The sequence below is a fragment of the Ctenocephalides felis genome, unplaced genomic scaffold (assembly GCF_003426905.1).
Source record: "Ctenocephalides felis isolate EL2017-DRISC unplaced genomic scaffold, ASM342690v1 CF-g0.4_SCAFFOLD_01604, whole genome shotgun sequence".
NCBI lineage: Eukaryota > Metazoa > Arthropoda > Insecta > Siphonaptera > Pulicidae > Ctenocephalides > Ctenocephalides felis.
In genome coordinates, this window is record NW_020537758.1 from 7985503 (window position 1) to 8007522 (window position 22020).

The 22020-nt window shown below is 28.4% G+C and overlaps 2 protein-coding genes across 2 annotated transcripts in view; one reads left to right on the forward strand and one right to left on the reverse strand.

The window, feature by feature from the left end:
- Window positions 1–988: 988 nt before the first annotated feature.
- Window positions 989–2705, reverse strand: LOC113372756 (NAD kinase 2, mitochondrial-like). The gene has a single exon (XM_026613099.1). It carries the CDS (start codon window positions 2407–2409, stop codon window positions 1162–1164), a length of 1248 nt encoding a protein of 415 aa, XP_026468884.1. The 5' UTR covers window positions 2410–2705; the 3' UTR covers window positions 989–1161.
- An 88-nt stretch (window positions 2706–2793) lies between these two features.
- Window positions 2794–22020, forward strand: part of LOC113373308 — a 54855-nt gene continuing 35628 nt past the window's right edge. Inside the window, exons 1-9 of the mRNA XM_026613619.1 lie at window positions 2794–2817; window positions 3324–3345; window positions 9303–9446; window positions 10662–10912; window positions 12594–12996; window positions 15243–15912; window positions 15976–16263; window positions 20492–20849; window positions 20933–21005. Of these exons, the coding sequence (XP_026469404.1) occupies window positions 2794–2817; window positions 3324–3345; window positions 9303–9446; window positions 10662–10912; window positions 12594–12996; window positions 15243–15912; window positions 15976–16263; window positions 20492–20849; window positions 20933–21005 (2233 nt within the window). The remainder of the gene's footprint in view (window positions 2818–3323; window positions 3346–9302; window positions 9447–10661; window positions 10913–12593; window positions 12997–15242; window positions 15913–15975; window positions 16264–20491; window positions 20850–20932; window positions 21006–22020) is intronic.

The window sequence follows — 22020 nt, forward strand, 5'->3', positions numbered from 1 at the left end:
ATAAAACAATATTTTTGGTATAAACGGTGGCTTTTATTAAAATCTAAAAAATATTTTTTAGGAATTTTTAGGAATAACAAATACCTGAAAATTATTGACTTTAACTTACAACTTGTTTTTTTAAATTAACAAAGTATTTATTCAATTTTTCGATTTGTGTCGATTTAGGATATTCTTTTACGTTACTTTAAATAACTTTTAAATTTTATTCCGGGCTCTCTGATTTATTTACATTAGTGAATACTAGATAAAATTCACTTAAATAAATTACTTAAATTTAATAAAATAAATGCACTCCTTTAAATTCTAAACATTCTATTATATTTGAAGCGTGCTGATTAAAGAATTCTATTAGTATGTCGATTTTGGACATTTTTTTACATTTTTTCAAATAACTTTAATTTTATTACGAGCATTTCGATTTATTTACATTAGTAAAAACTGGATAAAATTTACTGAAATTTAGTAAAATTGTTATATACACTTGCATAATAAAATTTTGAATAAAGCTAGTCAGAACGCAGATTTTTTTTTAACTGCACATAGCACAAATTTATGTTCTTACGAAAAAACTTGATTTGCTAATTTTACGATATTTCAACATTTGAAGTCATTTTGAATCATTTGGCACAGAAATTGCAGTAAGTAATATAAAATACTTGCAACAAACAAACTAGTTATATTTAAAAATAATTAAAATTAATAATATAAATAAGTTTATAGTAAATAAATTAAATAATAAAAAAGTAATCAAATAGCTAATAATTAATTAAATTATATTAAACCTATAAAATATTGACTTAAGCCTTATTATAATATTATTATACCGACGGCTTGTAAAATAAATAAATAAATAAATAAAACTCAATTCTTATTGATTTAGCTGATTATTAGATTTTTTCCAAAAATTGGCTAAACAAATTCTGGATATTAATTTTTAATTTGTTAATTAAATAAAACATTTTTTTTGGTATAAACGGTGGGTTTTATTAAAATCTAAAAAATATTTGGTACAAAAATAGTAATCATACAAACATCTATAACAACAATATTAAAACACGTCGTTTTTCCTCAAATAATACACAAGAAACATAAGTTATACATCTTGCTAAACTATATTATAGAATACTAGAAATGCAGTCATCATATGATAATGATATTTTAATCTAAAGTTATCGTATATAAAGTATCTTCTGGCAAAACCTCCAGAGTGGCCTGAAGACCATCATTGAAAGGATAACATATACTGCCATCGATGACCAAACCGGCGTCGATGCATCTGGAGGTAACTGTTAATTTCTTGGCGAAGCCTCTGGATTTTATGCCTTTCGGGTGGGGCCAGACTCCGACAGAAATTAATTCGCGTAAAGAATAGCACATGCGTTCATCGGATGGCGGGAATGTTAAACTATCGTTGTAGGCTAAAGAAATTTCTTTGGCGGTGGCTTTGATGTCGGAGGAAGGACTTAAATTGCGTACTGTTTCCAGAAGTCTTCTTGCACATTGGGATGATATCCTGTTGATGCTCATGTGCCAGGATGTGCAACCAGTACCTGTGCAAACACAGAGACCAGAAGACTTAGTTTTGGTGACTGTGTCCTGGTCGTCGATGCAGATTTGTAGGTGCGAAACACGTGCAGACATATTTTCACCCATGAAGACCTCGTTTAACGCGAGGTATGGGAGCACTCTGGTGCACCTAGAGTCAACATTTTTAGGTTCCACATCATTTTTATCAATTTGTCTGGACACCATTCTGGTTTTCATAGTATGATCATGTAGGTCTACTTTACGAAAACGGTCACAATCGTACAAACCATCACCACGTACCGTGGTTCTTATGCGGTTCCTGTTGAACCAATGGTAGTCCCCGTGCAGGATTTTTTTAAAAGCTTCCTCAATATGTTCGGAATAATAACGGTGTAGACATAGACTGCCTTCGGACCTTGACGGATGCGAATTTAAGCCTACGAAAGGTCTTTTAATACACCGGGCTCGGTTGGCTGCTAAAAGAAACGTACCATCGCCTCCTACAGGTACCACCAAATCACTCCATAAAAAAGCCTCGGCTGTGGCTGTTATCCTGTTGACAACCCGCACCTCAATCCCCAAATCCCTCAAAGTCTTCGTCACTTTATTCTCGAACTGTTTGTGTAAATTATAGTAATGCAACAAAGCTTGTATATCATTCCCCCGATTTTTCAACAAACACTCCAATTCCTCAGCATTCAATTCAGGATGTCTCAGTTTCTCGAATTCATATCTGGACAACTTTGACACCACCAAACATTTTCGGAGTTTTAGGTTAGGTGCCGAAGGCACCTGACAACTATCCCCTTGTATCGATTTGAAACGAACATTTTTGACACTCGAATTTATACGATTCAATAGTGTACTATGATTATACATTTAAAAATGTTTAAATTGACTTATTCATGCGATGTTAATGTTGAGGTTAAGTGCGCAATATGTCATCAATGTCAAACGCAAAGTGTCACGTGCTGGCAACATTTTTAAAGATAACATAACATGATATTATTGACTTGCAAAGTGAAAATGATAGACGTCAAATTTTGAAGATTGTTGACAAATTTGTAAAAATTATAACCTAAAAACGGGAAAATGATCTTTACATGTACCTAACCTCAAAAATCAGGATCAAAATTAAAAATTTTATTATAAACAATTATATACAGGTGTATGCATGTAAATGCATATACAAAACTTCAAAAAATACATTTTTTGCTGAATATTTTGTATAATCAAAAATATTGTAATATAATCTACAACGTCATGAAACTGATGAGGCAAAATCAGGTATGAAAATAAGATTTTTAAATTAAACCAGGTATGTATAAATATTTATACAAAAAACACATTTTTGAAGTACAAGATCATAGATAAATAAGCATAATAATGTACAAGATAATAAAATTTTCAATATAACCTCAAAATTTGACGTCTTTGGTTCAACTGTCAAATGGGATATATAATGTAGGATTTTTTAAATAAACAATTCGGTATGTATGTGTATTTATATAGGCATACAGTGCATTAAAATATATATTTTTTCAATAAATTTCGTACAGTATGATATTTTTTTCATCAAAACCTACAAATTTAACGTCATAGTACTGAAGAGCTTTTTAATAAAAATGAGAAGTGAAATTAAGTTTTTAAAAATAAACCTTGAACGTACTTATATTTCTACCCAAAATGATACATTTTTGAAGTTCAGGATAATAATTTTTTTTATATAACCTCAAAATTTGACGTCTTTGGCTCAAGAGCCTGTCAACTGTCAAATGGGATATATAATATAGGATTTTCTAAATAAACAATTAGGTATGTATGTGTATTTGTATACGCTTACAGTGCATTAAAATATATATTTTTTCAATAAATTTCGTACGGTGTGATAATTTTTTTATCATAACCTACAAATTTAACGTCAGAGTACTGAAGAGCTTTTTAATAAAAATGAGAAGTGAAATTAAGTTTATTAAAATAAACAAGGCATGTACATATTTTTGTACGCAAAAAGACACAATTTTGAAGTACAGAATATTATAATTTTCAATATAACCTCACAATTTGACATCTTTGGTTCAAGAGTTTGACAACCTCTGTCAACTGTCAAATGTCAAATGGGATTTGTAATTTAGGATTTTCCAAATAAACAATGGATTTTAGGTATTTAAATATGTTTAAATACGCATTAACAGATATATTTTTAAATAAATTTCGTACAGAATGATATATTTTTTAACACCTTTGTCAAGAATATTCAAGATGTCAGGCAGCTGTCATAATAATGAAATAAAATAGGATTTTTCTAGCAAATAATGATATTTAGGTATGTATGTGTATTTATATGTGCATACAGTGCATTAAAATATATCTTTCAATATATTTCTTACAGTATGAAATTTTTTTATATAAAATAACCTACAAATTTAACATCTTTGTCTACATGTCAGACAGCTGTCATAATAATGAAATAAAATAGGATTTTTTAAACAAATAATGATATTTAGGTATGTAAATGTATTTAAATACACATACAGTGTATTAAAATATATATTTTTTACTAAATTTCCTTCAGTATGAATTTTTTTTATAAAAACCTACAAATTTAACACCTTTGTCAAGATGTCAGACAGCTGTAATAATAATGAAATAAAATAGGATTTTCTAAACAAACATTGATATTTAGGTATGTATGTGTATTTATATATGCATACAGTGCATTAAAATATATATTTTTCAATATATTTCTTACAGTATGGATTTTTTTTATAATAACCTACAAATTTAACACCTTTGTCAAGATGTCAGACAGCTTTAATAATAATGAAATAAAATAGGATTTTTTAATCAAACAATGATATTTAGGTATATATGTGTATTTATATGTCCATACAATGCATTAAAATATATATTTGCTAATAAATTTCGTACAGAATGGTAAGTTTTTTATTATAATCTACAAATTTAACATCTTTGTCAAGATGTCCTACAGCTGTCATAATAATAGAATAAAAATAGGATTTTATTTACTGTGCATTATTTTATTACTGTGTATTTCTCAGTTTCTGATTTAGGGTGCATCAATAGAAAAATAAATTATAGCAATACCAAAATAATCGAATAAAAAAGATTTTTTCAAATATTCATTCAGCATTTATCATTTTGCTATTATATAAGCAACTATATTTTATAACGTAATTTCTTTAGAAATAATAATTAATATAATTTTTTATGTTAATTAAATTTTTTGCCTCAAAAACAATCGTTTCATTAACACAAACATAAAGTTTTTTAAATCAATCAAATCGGATGCTTATTTCTCCCAAAAACTACTAATTTTTTGCACATTTAGCTCAGTATCTCCGAAACGGCCGGACCTGCCTTTATGCAAAACTAGTCACCTCTTCTCCCAATCATTACAAATTGAATGTTTTTTAGATCATTCAAATCGGATGCTCCGTTCTCTCAAAAACTTTATTTCTATTTTCGGCACTCTTTGCTCCGTATCTTCGAAACGGCCGGACCTGCCTTTACGAAAAACTAATCACCGCTTCTTATCATCATTACGAATTGAATGTTTTTTGGATCATTCAAATCGGTTGCTTTGTTATGGCAAAAACTTGATTTTTATATTTTGCACTCGTTGCTCTTTATCTCCGTAACTGCTGGACCTGCCTTTGCGAAAAACTAATCACCGCTTCTTATCATCATTGCGAATTGAATGTTTTTTAGATCATTTAAATCGGATGCTCCGTTCTCTCAAAAACTCGATTTCTATTTTCTGCACTCTTTGCTCCGTATCTCCGAAACGGCTGGACCTGTCATTGCCAAAACTTAATCGGCACATTTCCCTACTAATAGGAATCGAATCATCCAAATCGGTTGATCCGTGCGCACGAAAACATGGACGAAAAATTGTATCCATACATACACACACATCAATTCTTTCTGAGGTATGCCAAAATGTTCAGAAACCGCTGAAACGTAAAGATATGCAAAAATTTTCAATTTCGATTTTGATGTATATAAAAATAAAAAAAATCTAATTTTAATTTAAAATATAATTATAATTTAAATAAATCATTTACTTATTTATCAGTTGAATAAGTTTATGATTATAATTAAGAATAAATTTGAACTTAATTTAAATTAAATAACTCCATTTATATTTATATCAATGAGGTAATAATTTTGCAAACAAAATTTTAAATTCAGATAAATATGATTAATTAGAGGTCTTTCATTAACGTATTGTGATACTAGTAATAAAGGAGTTGGTAGATAGATATTACATTTTTTTGTATATTATATTTTAATATTATCTAGGCTCATAATTTCATCTAAATTCAAATTTCAAGTGAATTGATATTTCTAGCAAATTCATAGTTTTCAATGCCAAACGAGATTTTTCGTAATTTTTGCCATTTATATCTACAATATTACTATAGTTTTATCGTCCATTAAATCTTAAAAATTTTCTTTGACAAACTCTAAAAAGAATTATCAAAATCCGAATAACCGTTTAGGAGAAGTATCAAATTATACATCCGTACAGAAGAACTTTATATATATAAAATTTTAGATATTAATCAGAGTACACATTTAAAAATTATTTTAGCTAAACATAGTAAGAAATTAATTTACTATATATGTACATGGTGTCCCAGAACTCAACGGGATGATATTTTTACCATAAATGGCTTGAAAAAAATTAGAAAAAAATATGTCATGTTGTTTGGTAATTATGAGCTTTTAAGTGCAACCTAGAGCTTTTGTGATTCTTTTTCGGTTATCGTGTTTTTTTTTGTTTATCTAAAATGTTGTAAAGATATACAAAATCTTTCATTCTCGATTTTTTGCGATTACTATAACTTACCCCACGGAAAGTTAATGAATAATTAACTATTTGTTCTGTACGTTTCGACACTGTATGTGTATCTACAAATTTTAAAAAATATTTTACAAAGTACAAAAAGTTTTAATTTTTTTAATATCAATACATACCAAACCAGGAAAAAACCCAACACACAATTTCTAAAGGCAGTAACTTGTGATAATTTAATGTTAGTATAATTGAGAAATATTGTTATAATTAAAAGTTTAATTTTAATGTTAAAACCAAAATCGTGAATAACATTTCTAGGGCCACCGTCAAAAATACTAACAAAATTGCCCCACGTTTTCAAAAAATATCACATTTTACCGAAGTACGAATTTAAAATTTGTAAAATCGTCGACTTTGAGATGCTTTTTTTTTGAAAAAATGTACTCAAGTGAATAAAAAGTTTGAGCAAAAAATTAGATCCTAAAAGTTAACAATTTTCTAACTTATTTTATCACCAGCTCTCTGTTTATTCCCAATAAAACAATTTCAAGATAACCCTCAGCAATGCCACAATCTTCTCGTGGACTTTTATTAAAATTTTATCTAAAGAAAACAAAATTATTCCTAAGAAGCGATTCGAAAATTAGTTCAGAAAATTATTTTTAAATGCAATATGTAATTTATCGAGTGCATTGTAAATTAATCGAAATTTCATAATGACTTCGTAGTGTTGAAAAAAAAAAAAATTAAAAAATGAGTGACAAAGTTGGTTTATTCAAACGTTTTCTTACGTTTGGTACATTTTGTACTTTGTGCGCTTCGGTTCCGATTTTAATTATTAATTATTGTGGTGAGTAAAATTTAAAAATTATAATATATATATATATATATATATATATATATATATATATATATATATATATATATCACTTTTTTTAAAATGTTTGTTGAAGTCAAAGGATGGTTCTTACGGCGAGAAAAATCGAATAATTGTCGGAATAACCCTAAAAACAGCCCTTTTTTACATACAAACGTTTTCTAACTAAAACGTAGAATCAATTTGTGCGTTAAAAATGTTGTATGAAAAGATGATCCTCCTAAAATTCAGATTTTGATAAATCTTTTTGAAGTTTTTTTTGGGATTTTTTTTAGGATTTTTTGAATTATATAAATATAGTTAGATTGTAGAAATAAATGGAAAAAATTATAAAAAAAAACGCTTATTATTCATTGACATTGAAAATATTTGAGGAATTGTCCCATATTAAAGACCATATATATATAGATTGTGTAAAGCTTCGAACAAAGAATCAAATTGTAGTTAAAAAACAAATTGTAAAAAAGTGAAAATTACGTAAAATATATTAAAAATGAAAATATTAATAAAGAAATGGATTACATAACAAAATATTAAAATTATCGCTAATTAAAAAAAAGAAATTACGTAAAAACTAAATTATTTTTCTGAATGATTTATTTTACACTAATATAAGTCTTTTAAAACAATTTTCTTGTTTGCATAAAATCTGTGTTGATTTGATTTCACAAAAAAATTAATTTTTGTAACAGAAGTTATGTTATTTTTAGCCAAGAAGTTTTATTCCTTCGACAAACTAATTATTTTACAATTTTTTTATATTATTTGGCATATCAAATTAATTTAACACAGACACAAAATTAAATTAGTTTAGCACTCCTTTATTTGTATTTTATATTTGGTTGTTTTGTTAGTTGATTGTAAAATTGTGAATTGTGAATTGTATAATTGTATAATAATAAATATATTTATATATTTATTTATAAATATAAATATAAATATAACATAACTGTAACACTGTTTGTGCGCATCGGGAAACATTTATACAACGGGAAAATGTGAGGACTAAACAATCCTTTATAAAAATAAATGTATTTTTTTAAGTAAAATTTATTCTTTATGTTAAGAACAGGAATATTTGAAATAAAATTTAGTAGAAAAATCTCACTAACTAAAAGTGTGGTCAAAAATTGAAAATTAAAACTAAAGGATATTTGGTTCTCAAATTTAAGAAAAAAGTTAGGGATAGACAACCCTTGATATAAACAAATAGTACTTTGAAATAAAAAAGTAGAATGTATTTTTCAATTTCACACTAAAAAAATTAAAATAAATAAAATGGACCCGAAAATTTAAAAAAGTATAAATAATTATAATTTGTTTTAGAGTAAGATTTAAGCTTTTTCTTTAAGCTCAAAAATCTAAACTAAAGTACAAAAAACACATACCAAAAGTATATCAAAAATATTCATTTCGGGATAAAAAATGATTGAATTACTAAAATGGTTATAAAAATAGGGATTGGTTAAGAAAAAGTTAAAATTTAGGGTTGTGTGTATTTTTTAATGCTACATAATAAAAAAATTGATGACAAATTTCAAAAAAATAAGGGTAAACAATACTATTACATTGGGGTACGAAATTTTTTTATTGAGTACGAATGTAAAATTTGGTAAAAATCGGTGAAGCCGTTCTGGAGAAGTATATATATATATATATATATATATATATATATATATATAAATATATATATATATATATATATATATATATATAAAGTATATTTAATTCTCTATAATAAGTTCTCAGTGTTTATCAATAAAACGAAATCTTTTATTCATTAATCGAAAGGTCAGTGTAAGATAAAAACATTTATGCAATCGTAAAGTAAATAAACAAATCGCTTAGTAACTACATCAACATTTTTAGTTATATTTATACTAAAAATAGTGCAGTGACCTAATTTTCGATTCCACTAAATAATAAATAAATAAATTTATATATTTTTCTATATATTATTATTAACGTCAGGGCATTTTTTCTGTCTATCCTGCCTATTTTTTTTAACGATGAATTGATTATTATATTATGAGTTTATTATGACTAAATATTATTATTTTTTTTTTCCAGTTCTTCAATGTTGCAGAAAAATATGGTTGGCTATTTTGTCGAAAAGATTTCCACATTTGGAATTTATAAAAACTCATAGTGTTAGAAGTTTGGTGGACAGTTGGAGGAATCCGGCGGTTATTAATGTCTTGGTCGAAATTAAAGGTCAGGAGAAAAAAATTACTTTGAACATCATAATAATTTTTACATTTGTCGATAAAATTTATTTGAGCATCTGACAAAGGTAAAAGTTTCTTAGTACCATTAGATACATTTTTTTATTGCTTGCCCCAAAACTTTCAAACCATTGATTTTATAACTTCATAGCCAATAAAATAATCTAAAACTTACCCATACTTACCAAATTGCCACAACGATCATTTTCTTTAGGATTTAATAGAAATTTGGGGACATTTTTTTTGGTTTTTGTCAAATATCTCACAAATGTCAGGGGAAAGCACCTCTTTTCAGTTACATAGGGAGAAACTAGATAAAATTTACTATGAATCCGTGTAAACAGTTATATACACTGCGATATAAAAGTTTTGAATAAAATGACTTTGAATTCAATTTTTTGATAAACGCAATAGAAAATTTTGGGGGACATTTTTCTACATTTCTTTGAACAACTCAAAAACTTTGTACTAGACACTCTTTTCTAGTTAGTTTAGCAGAAAGTAGATTAAATTTACTCTATATTCCTATCACAAATACTCCTGTACGAAAAATTCAAATAAATTAGGTTTGAACTCGCTACAATATGTCCAAGTTTGCAATTTGCAATATACGTAATATAAACATAGGGTTGTACTCAATTTAATTAAAAAATATTTATAATAGTATCATAAGTCATATTTTATTATTTGATTTCATATTGTATATTGTTTTCCTAATAAATACAGTTAGGAGCTAGTTTGTGGCTAAAAGTGCACGCAACCTGGATCGACGCGTCGTTTTAGGTTAACGTGCAGACGTAAAATTTTGGGAAAACTTTTTCGTCTGTTTTTACTCTTAGCTATAAAAAATTTGATAAATTAAATTATCCAAATATCAGTTTATGATGTATTATTTATTATTTAATTTAAAAAATATTCAAAAACAGAATATTTAACTTTAATATTAATTCGATTAAAGATTTTTTTTTACAAATCATTTCTTTGAATAACTCGAAATTATTGTACCAGGTACTCTTTTCAGTTAAATAGGGAGAAACTGGATACAATTTACTACGATTCCATGCCAACAGTTATATACACCCCGATATAAATGTTTGGAATAAAACGATATTTCAATGAAATAATATAAAACTCACTCAAACAAACCCAAATGCCTTCGACAACTTTTCATCTCTCAAAACCTCATATAAGATCACCCTTCCAGGACGATGTGATAAAGCAGCGATTCGTGCAGCTGTCTCGGAGCATCTCCTAAAAAGAAATTATGCTTCTAATAAAATATCTGCAACTTGCAAACATCTCCGAAGACAATTGACCAGTTGTTGGGGGTCCAGTGCCTGGGTTCAACCATCTGGGGATGAAATCACCGAAGATTTAACATTCGACGTCACTCGGCATGTTGTTTGTGCTCCTAAAATCTTCCGAGGAAGACGGGTGAATGAGGCTAATATCCAGGTAATAAATGATCGATAAAGTAATGTATTAACTTCCCGTAGGGTAAGTTATTGTAATCGTCCAAAAATCGAAATCAAAAATTTTTGCATTTCTCGACGTTTTGAAGGTTTCTGAATATTTTGGCATACTTCAGAAAAAATGGATGTGTGTGAGTTTTGTATGTAATAGGTTGTCAAATATCTCCCTTCCGCCTTTTTGTATTAAACCAAGAGCAAAAAAGCGGAAGGGAGATATTTGACAACCTAATATGTATGGATACAATTTTTCGTCCACGTTTTCGGGCGCACGGATCAACCGATTTGAATGGATCAAAAAACATTCGATTCCTATTAATAGGGAGATGTGCTGATTAGTTTTTGGCAAAGGCAGGTTAAGCAGTTACGGAGATATAGAGCAAAGAGTGCAGAAAATAAAAATCGAGTTTCTGAGAGAACGGAGTATCGGTTTTGAATGATCCAAAAAACATTCAATCTGTAATGACGAGGAGAAGTGATGGTTAGTTTATGGCAAAGGCAGGCGCAGCCATTTCGAAGATACGGAGCTAAATATGTAAAAAATGGCAGTTTTTGAGAGAACTAAGCGTCCGATTTAAATGATTCAAAGAACTTTCTGCTTGTCTTAACAAAATAATTGATTTTGGAAAAAAAATTTTGTTCCAACTTTTTTTTTTTGTATATCGAAAATATTTAAGATTTTGTTTTTAATTCTGACTATAGTTCTAATATACTTTACAAATGATTCAGCAATTCAGTTTATATAATTCTCATAAATATTAAACAATGTCACAATATTTATAATAATCTATTTGAAAACATTCAGTATTCCTCGAACATTTCGTTACGGTACGGGAAGTTCCAGCAATTTGCCTTAAGGCACGATGCCATAATTGCCTCAAGACAGAATTCCACTTACAGCTAGTTATTTATTCTATTGACAAAACTATTTTACTCACTGAACAATACTGCCTTAATTTAGATAAATATAAAAAATATAAATAAAATACGAATAGTTTTCAATATTCCGCAGTATATATAATTCTATTTATTTTCCATTTTCTTTGTACTTCATGAAAATTATAGTAAACATTTTAAGTTTTAAGTAAAATTTGACAAATAAAAAATAATTAAGTATTTATAGTCACAATTTGATTAAAATATAATCAGTCGCATTTGTTGAAATTAATTTATTGGGAAATGCTAATGTTAAAATATTTTTTTGAATTATTTGATTAATATATTATTTAATTATTATATATTAATGAATAATATATAATATATATAATATATATTAATTAATTATAATATTAGGTTGTCAAATATCTCCCTTCCGCTTTTTTGCTATTGGTTTATAACACAAAAAGGCGGAAGGGAGATATTTGACAACCTAATATTTCAGAAATTACATTTTTATTTCAACACGGTACGTTTTTGCACATGATGGTTCGAATATGGTTCGAATATGGTTCCGAATATGGTTCAATATGGTTCGAAACTCTATTAAAAGTTTCAAATCATTGATCAACTTTTATTGATTATTATTGATTATTTTTAATTACTCGAATTTTGAATTGCGGTACGGGAAGTTTCAGCAATTTGCCTTAAAGCACGATGCCCTAATTGCCTTAAGACAGAATTCCACTTACAGCTAGTTTAAATTGTACTGGATACTTTTATTTTTGCAGGAATATGTGAGTTCTATCACCCAAAAGTACTTACCATCAAACCAACCTCCTTGGCAGATTGTAATAGTGCCCAATATAGTTTCCTTGGAAGAAAAGTACTACATCGTGGTACGAATGCACCATTTACTTTTATCCAAGGAGCATAAACTTACCATCGGTGACTTTTTGATGCTGAAACCAAGGACTAAACGTGATTTTACAACAACCTCCATACCTAGCACCATACAGGAACGAACTTTTAGCAAAAAGTTGCAGCCTGAACGAAAAAAGTCTAAAAAGTTGCAGAAGACAAGGAAAACGTCCAAGGGTCACGCACATTTGCAAGAACCTAAACCAACACATAAAACTATGAAAAAACCTTTGGCATTACCTACTGATGAAGACGTGCCTTTTATTGACACAGGTAGTAGTGAAAACCGTTTTTTTGACGAAAATTAAAATTGAATCGGTGAAATGAATTCGAAAACCGGTTTTTCAGTAGAAAAAGTCGGTTTTCCCCGTATAAATGAAAAATGACAAATATAGCCAAATATAAAAAATAAGATGAAAGCGTTTTGATTCTTGAAATCATATCGGTTCAATAGCATTTGATATCTCATCAGTCTGCAATGGTTCCCAGAAAGGTTTTGTATATATTAATTTCAATTTTTATACCAGTGTATATATTAATTTAAATCAGTGTGACTTCTTCTTGAAAAAGTAACTTCCTCTACTCAAAGTTAAAAACAAAGAGTTTTAAACCCTAGAAGCCACAAATTAAAGAACAAAAACATTATTATATTAGGCTATAAAAACAATTAAGTCTGGAGTAAATAACGGACACGTCTAAGTAACAAATCAATAGACGTTCAGAGTTTTTTAGAATAACATTTTATTAAACAAAAAACTAATTAAAATTTTAAAAATAATTAATGAAAATTGCTCGGAATAGAAAATACTTGGGGTTTAGCTTAATTGTTTTTAAAACTAAAATTGATATTGACAAACATGTAAAACTTAGATAAAATAAGATGAATATAATAATAAGATGAAAATTTCGTAAATGTGCAATTGTTTAACGGTAAAACTTAGATAATAATAAGATGAAAATTTCGTAAATGCGCAATTGTTTAACGGTAAAACTTAGATAAAATAAGATGAAGATAATAATAAAATGAAAATTTCGTAAATGTGCTATTGTTTAACGGTAAAACTTAGATAAAATAAGATGCAGATAATAATAAGATGAAAATTTATTATTGTATTATTAACAAACATGTATCAATATGTATCTAATATTTTTTTATTTTTATTTATTCGAACGCTTTTCTTTCACTATTATAAAAATATTTATATTCTCATATGTGAAAATGATGCATAAATAACAAATAATCATTTTCAAAGTTATTTAATCAAGATAAACTATTATTTTTATGTTCTATTAATTAAAATTAAAATAAATTTGTTCACTATCCATAAAATTGAACAATAAATAAATCCAGTCAAATACTGCTCTGAATTACACTAAATATGCGGATAAATTACAGAATGTTCGAGCAGAAATTTATTTTCTATATAAAATTCGAAAACCGGTTTTTGAAAAGTCGGTTTTTGTATAAACCCTAATACATACTTGTTAATATCAATTCTAGTTTTAAAAACAATTAAGCTAAATTCGGGTATTCTGTTTCGAGCAATTTTAATTAATTTAAACATTCTAATTGTTTTTTTTTTGTTTAATAAAATATGATTTCAAAAAACTGAGAACGTTTATCGATTTTCTACATAGACATGTCCTTTGTTTACTCACAAAATTTCCTGTAAGAGAAAATACTCTTATACTTGCGACCAAATTATGCTTAATTATTTTTAAAGTCAGAAGTTTTTTGTTCTTTAATTTGTGGCTTCTAGGGTTTAAAACTCTTTTTTTATAAGTTTGAGTAGAGGACGTTACTTCTTCAAGAAGAAGTCACACTGATTTAAATTAATATATACAGTGGTATAAAAATCTAAATTAATATATACAAAACTTTTCTGGAAACCATTGCAGACTGATAAGATATCAAATGCTATAGAAATGATATGATTTCAAGAATCAAAATGCTTTTATTTTTTATATTTGGCTAAATATGTCATTTTTCATTTCTACAGTGAAAACCGACTTTTTTCACTAAAAAACCGGTTTTCGAATTCCATAATTTTCGCCAAAAACCGGTTTTTGAAAACCGACAAACCCTAGTATGTATCAACATGTATCTAATATTTATATTAATTTTTCTTTTAGTTTAATATTTTTTTTTCATTTATTAATGTATTATTTCCATTTATTCGAGAACTTTCTTTTCACTATCATAAAAATATGTTCATTCTTATAAGTGAAAATGGTGCATGAATAACGAATAATCATCTTCAGAGTTATTTAATACAGATAAACTATTATTTTTTAGTTCTGCAAATTAAAACTAAAATAATTTTTTTTACTATCTATAAAATTGAACAATAAATAAATACAGTCAAATAATACTCTAAGTTACACTAAATTTGCTTATAAATTACAGAATATTCGAGCAAAAATTTATTTTCTATATAAAATTCGAAAACCGGTTAAAACCGGTTTTTTAGTAAAATTGAAATTCGAAAACCGGTTTTCTAAAATGTCGGTTTTTGTAGGTAGTAACAACCCTAAAATCCTGATAACTTCAGAAGATGCTTCACCATCAACTCAAGTTGGTGAGGAAAGTTTGCATTTACCAGAAGCCGATCAAAACTTAGACGAGCAGAGTCAGATATCCAAAGAAACTCAGAAAATTTTAGCTGAACGTAAACAAATGGACTACGAAGAATACATCCTGCCAACTATACAAGATCTGAAAAAATTCCTGCAAGTTAAAGATAATTCTGGTTCACAATCAGATTCCGATGTTTTAAGCGACGAGGACGACTTGACATCGTCGACTTTACAAATCAATGTGGATCCTAAAAACACTTTGAATTTTGAAATTTTGGAAAATCTGGAGCAACTGCAAATGATAACTGAACAACTGTCTAAAGTTTTACCAGAGATTTCATCTACTGGATCACAATTAGATCATAAAACACCACTTTTGGAAATTTTTGAAAATCCTGTAGCTGCTCCTGAACTTGTACGAAGGATCAATTTAACCTTTGATGAATTGTGGAAGAAATTTAGAAGCAAATATGATCCTTTGGAATGGAGTAATAGACAAAGTATTGGGGTTTTTGGTTTGATGGCTGTTGTTTTAATTGTTTTTGGAACTGTTTGGAAAAATTTGACAACAAAAGATAACTTAGCCAGAAACAACTTGGTTTCTAAATCCTGGTAAGCGCCAAAACTTTTGTAATATGCTTAAAATATTATCTTTTGATGATTCTTTTTTTGTAGGTTTATCAAATCATCTTTGCAAAAAGAATTCGCACGCAGGGACATCAAATTTACCTCAATTTTCTCAGCAGTTTTTACGTCTATAAATCCAATAAATTTGACAAAATTTTATATAAAATTTTGGATCCAATTCATAATTAGTATGTGCAAGTTTCCTGTACGTGTAGTTCAAGAATTTTTAGCTGTGGCTTCAATTTTGAAAAATGGATTTTGTGCATATACCAACACCTGGTCGTATACTTTATGGGAATATACACCACTAGTTTTTGGATCTATCCGGGAATTAGGGTAAGTAGGCATTTTTAACTTTGAAAATGAAAATTTGTGCATTTCTTCACGTTTCAGAGGTTTCTGAACATTTTGGCATATCTCAGAAAAAATGGATGTGTGTGTGCGTTTTGTATGTCTGCATTTTTCGTCCAGGTTTACGTGCGCACGGATCAACCGATTTGAATGGTTCAAAAAACATTCGATCCCTATTGATGGCGAGATATGCTGATGAGTTTTTGACAAAGGCAGGTTCAGTCATTACGGAGATACGGAACAAAGAGTGCAGAAAATACAAATCGAGTTTTTGAGAGAACGGAGTGTCGGATTTAAATGATCTAATAAACATTCTATTTGTAATGATTGAGAGAAGTGGTTATTAGTTTTTGGCAAAGACAGGCCCAGCCATTTCGAAGATACAGAGCTAAATGTGCTAAAAATGGCAATTTTTGAGTGAACTAACCGTCCGATTTGAATGATAGAAAAACTTTCCGCTTGTATTGACAAAACAATTGCTTTTGAGGATGGAAAATTATTACATCTTTTTTTATTTTCCATAAAATATTTTTGTAATTGAGTAGTGTGATAAAGTAGAGTCTCTTTTTTAAAATTCTAGAACACAACTGCAGTTTGCTCCTCAATTTTCACATCAAAATCAAAGTTGCTCGTCAGTAGAGTCCCTTTTTAAAGGAAAATTTGTATTTGCTCGTCAGAAGAGTCCCTTTTTCAATATTCTAGATCAAAATTAACTTTGCTCGTCAGTAGAGTTCCTTTTTAAAATAAAAATTAAGTTTGCTCGTCAGTAGAGTCCTTTTTGCTCCTCTGAATCTAAAACAAAGTTTGCTCGTCAGTAGAGTCCCTTTTTACATTAAAAATTGCTGAATTATTTTGCTCGCCAGTCGAGTCCCTATTTTTATTTAAGATTGCTATTGTACTATGCTCGTACGAGTCCTTTTCTTAAATAAAATAATAGTTTGCTCGTCAGTATGTTGTTCTTTTTTAATCTTTCTGTACAAAATTAATTTTGCTCGTCTGTTGCCTGTTTATTCTTTTAGATCAAATTAAACTTTTGCTCTCAGTAGTTTTTTTTTAATTTTAATTTGCTTCTTACATTTTTTGTCAGTAGAGTCTTTTTTATGTTAAGATCAAAGCAAAGTTCGTTCGTCAGTAGAGTTCCTTTTTAGATTAAAAATCGAAATCAAAATTTGCTCGTCAGTAGAGTCCCTTTTTTGATATTCTAGATCAAAATTATGTTCGCTCGTCAGTAGAGTCCCTTTGCTCCTCTAAATCTAAATCAAAGTTTGCTTGTCAGTAGAGTCTCTTTTTAATATTTAAGATCGCCTTAAAGTTTGCTCGTCAGTAGAGTCCCTTTTTACATTAAAAATTGCTAAATTATTTTGCTCGCCCGTCGAGTCCCTTTTTATATTTAAGATTGCTATTGTACTATGCTCGTCAGTAGAGTCCTTTTCTTAAATAAAATAATAGTTTGCTCGTCAGTATTGTTCTTTTTCAATCTTCTTGTACAAAATTAATTTTGCTCGACTGAGAGTCCCTGTTTAATCTTTTAGATCAAATTAAACTTTTGCTCTTCAGTAGAGTTTCTTTTTTAAATTTTAATTGCTTCTTACATTTTTTGTCAGTAGAGTCTAATTTATGAAGATCAAAGCAAAGTTCGCTCGTCTGTAGAGTTCCTTTTTAGATTAAAAAATCGAAATCAAAATTTGCTCGCCAGTATAGTCCATTTTCTTAAATTATTTATATCAAATATTAGTTTCCTCGTTAGTAGAGTCCCTTTTATAATTCTCTAGGCCAAACTTCCTAATTTTTAACTTCCGTAGGGTAAGTTTATAGTAATAGGCCGAAAATCGAAAATGAAAATTTTTGCATTTCTCGACGTTTTGAAAGTTTCTGAACATTTTTGAGGGGCATACTTTAGAAACTAAATGGTTGTGTGTGTATATGTGTCAAAAAATTGAAAAAATTACCCAGGCTAAGCACAGTCTAAGCGCCACTCTGGTACAAATGTGTACCCAAGTGCGTTTAGACTGTTTGTGTACTGGAGCACTTTTCCAATTTTGTGAAAATTATTGAAAAATGTGAAAATGCCGCCAAGCTAAGCGCAGTATAAGTGAAAATGTCGCACAGAATTATTTGCAAATGCGTTTAGAATGTGACTATACGGGAGCACTTTTTCAATTTTGTGTAAATGTGTGGCAACTATTTTTTTGAAACTGAATTCGAAATGAACTGACGATTGTTAATGTTCGAGATAAATTGATTTATAATTTACATTGGATTTGCTCACAATATAGCAAAAATAATGAAAGTTACAGTACTTGTAATAATATATTTGAAAACGTTTAAAACTTCTCGAATACTCATTACGGTATAGGAAGTTCCAGCAATTTGCCTTAAGGCACAATGCCATACACCACTAGTTAATTAATGATCTGTACATATTCATAATATTGTATTTTGAGTAATTTTACAACCATCCTTAAATTTCTAATAACATTTTTAATATTTTTTACATTTTTACTATGATGTCATATTTGATATTTTTTAATAATTTTACAAATTAATATAAAATTTTATCTAAAACTACACTTCATACTTTTAAATACACAAATTAATAGAATAAAAATAATAAAATTGCTAAAAATAATAAAAATTATGTTACGGTTATGAATAAATAAATAAATAATTAAATTAATACTAATAATGAATCTTGCATTAATATTACAATTTTTGTTACATTTATATTTTTTTATAATATTAAATATTAATTAAATTACTATGATGAAATATTTTATATAATTTTTGGATTTACTGTATAATTTTGTAAATTTCTTCATAATTATATAAATTTTGTTAAATATTTTTAAATAAATAAATTTTAATAATTACTGATATATTATATATAGTTTTCTTGAACTTTTAAATTCTATCATTGATAAATAACATGTTCAGTTACAATTTTTAACAAAATAGTTATAATTTTATCTTTGTAATTCAGTGCATATAATTCTTATAAACTAGTGGGGTGGGTGGCATCGTGCCTTAAGGCAAATTGCTGGAACTTTCCGTACCGTAACAAAATGTTCGAGAAATACTGAATGTTTTCAAATAGATTATTATTAATATTGTAATATTGTCTTAACATTCATAAGAATTATATAAACTGAATTGCAAAGTTGAAATTATTTGTTTAAAGTATATTAGAACTATAGTCAGAATTAAAAATAAAATCTGAATTATTTTTGATATACAACAATTTTTTTTAAAAAAAAGTTGAAACAAAAATTTTTTTTTCCAAAATCATTTATTTTGTTAGGACAAGCAGAAAGTTTTTTGAATCAATTAAATCGGACGCTTAGTTCTCTCAAGAACTGCCATTTTTTGTACATTTAGCTCCGTATCTTCTAAATGGCTGGCCCTGCCTTTGCAAAAAACTAATAACCACTTCTCCCAATCATTACTTTCAAAAACACGATTTCTATTTTCTGCACTCTTTGCTCTTTATCTCCGTAACTGCTGGACCTGCCTTTGCCAAAAACTAATTAGCACATCTCCTTATCAATAGGAATCGAATGTTTTTTGAACCATTCAAATCGGTTGATCCGTGCGCCCGAAAACGTGGGCGAAAATTTGTATCCATACATACATACACACACACACACACACATATCCATTTTTTCTGAAGCATGCCAAAATGTTCAGAAACCTTCAAAACGTCGAGAAATGTAAAAATTTTCAATTCCGATTTTCGGCCCATTACAATAACTTACCCTACGGGAAGTTAAAAGGAAGCATTTGGCGGTCAAAAGTGATCATTAAACATATGCACATCAAATTATTATATATTTTAACAATAAGTATTTGTTTACATTTTACTATGGGTTCTGTATCATTATTTCTTCCTTATTCTGCGAGGCGACGCTTACGCGCTTCTTTATTTTGTCTCTCGATTTAAAAAAAGTTCTTTTTTTATTTTAATTTTTTGTACGGAAAGTTGCAGCAATTTGCCTTAAGGCACGATGCCAAGCACCACTATTTATAGTATGTAATGCGAAATAAATTTTCTGCAATCAAATAGTAATTTTAATTTTAGGAAAATGATATATAAAAACTATCTTACCTAAAAGTTCAGGGATGGGGCGGCATTTTTGTCAGTGCCCCAGGGAGCCAAATTTCTAAATCCGGCCTCGCCTTTTTTTCGCATGTGTCTACTACAATTTTTATTTTTCAGTTACATTTTCTCGGTCATCTACAACGCTCCCATAAAGATTTTGGGCGAACTTTTACCACGCCGATCAAGAGAACCCTTCCACACTTTGCAAACGGTATCACTTTGTGGTAGAAAAGTGGTAGCCTGGTCTCATTTCGTGAAAACTGATGTCATCACTGCCATAGCCCTTAGGACTGGTGTCAATAACACAGAAGTGATGTTATCTGCTGCTTGTGGAGCCCTAGGAGACTTTTTCAGGGAGAACGATGTCCCTGTTCCTGGTCAAGTTGGAGCCACTATTAGGCACGTTGCCCAGGATTTTCTTCTGACGCCCTTTTCGCCCAATAGGGAAGGACATAGGGACAGGATTGGAGGAGTTGTGAGTAGAAAATAGAGAAAAATATTAATTTGGGTATAAGATTTATGGAAAATGTATTTGATGTGCAACTTTTTTATTTCTAGGTTTGTGTGAGTCTGCCTATGAAGTTCACTGAGGACCCTGATGACTGTCTGAAAAACTTACAAGAAGTGAAAAGTAATAATTTGATTTATATTTTACTAGGAGGCGTCTAATAATCACGTAACCGAGTTTTTAAGTTTTTTTTTGTGATACATAGTGATATTCAAAATTAGCCCCCCACGCCCAGCAAACATCACGTGTATTTTTAGTTACGTGATAAAACTGTTCAATTTTTGATTTTTTTTTTGAAAAGTTTGAATTTCTTTAAAAAAATTAGTTAAAAATAAATACACGTGATATCTTAATATACCCCTCCTTCCTCTAAAAACCTTACGTGATTAATGGAAGCCCGCCTATTAGAATTATGGTATAAAAATATTAATGCCATTACAATTCAATAAACTAGTTGGTTATTGAAGGCAAGTTACATGAACTTCCCGATACGTGTAGATAATCGACTTAATCAATAAAATATAAATTAATTTATGAGCGATTAAAAGTATTCCGAGTGGATTTATTACACATAATTGAAAACGAACGAACACCATAACTCGGTGTATTTTCTAAAAGCAAATTTTCAAAAATCAACAATTTTCATAACTAAACTAGTTTCCGTAGCAGTTTAATAGTTTAGTATGTTCATTAAGACCAAGTATTCTATTCGTGTAATCGTGTAATTTTAATTTTAATCAACGTCAAAAAAACTACTCATTTTCTCAAACTTTGATAAATTTTTAAAATTAAACTACTTGTCGTAAAGCCGTAATATTTCAGTAAGTTCTATAAGACCATGATGTATATCGCCAAAAAAAGTTCCATAAAATCGGCTTCAATTTTTTTTTCAACAATTAATTACAAGAAAACGGCTCTGTAGATTTTCACCTAAAACTAATCAGTATCATTCCCAACTAATATCTTTCGAATAGTTTTTGATTTTTTAAAATCGATTCGGTAGTATGAGCTTAAATGTGGACAAAAGTTTAACACTTTTTTTTTTCAAATTACAAAGAAACGCTTAGCAGATCGTCGCACAAAACTGACAAACGATAGTCCTCATCGAGATACATCAAATGGTTTTTAAATTTATGAA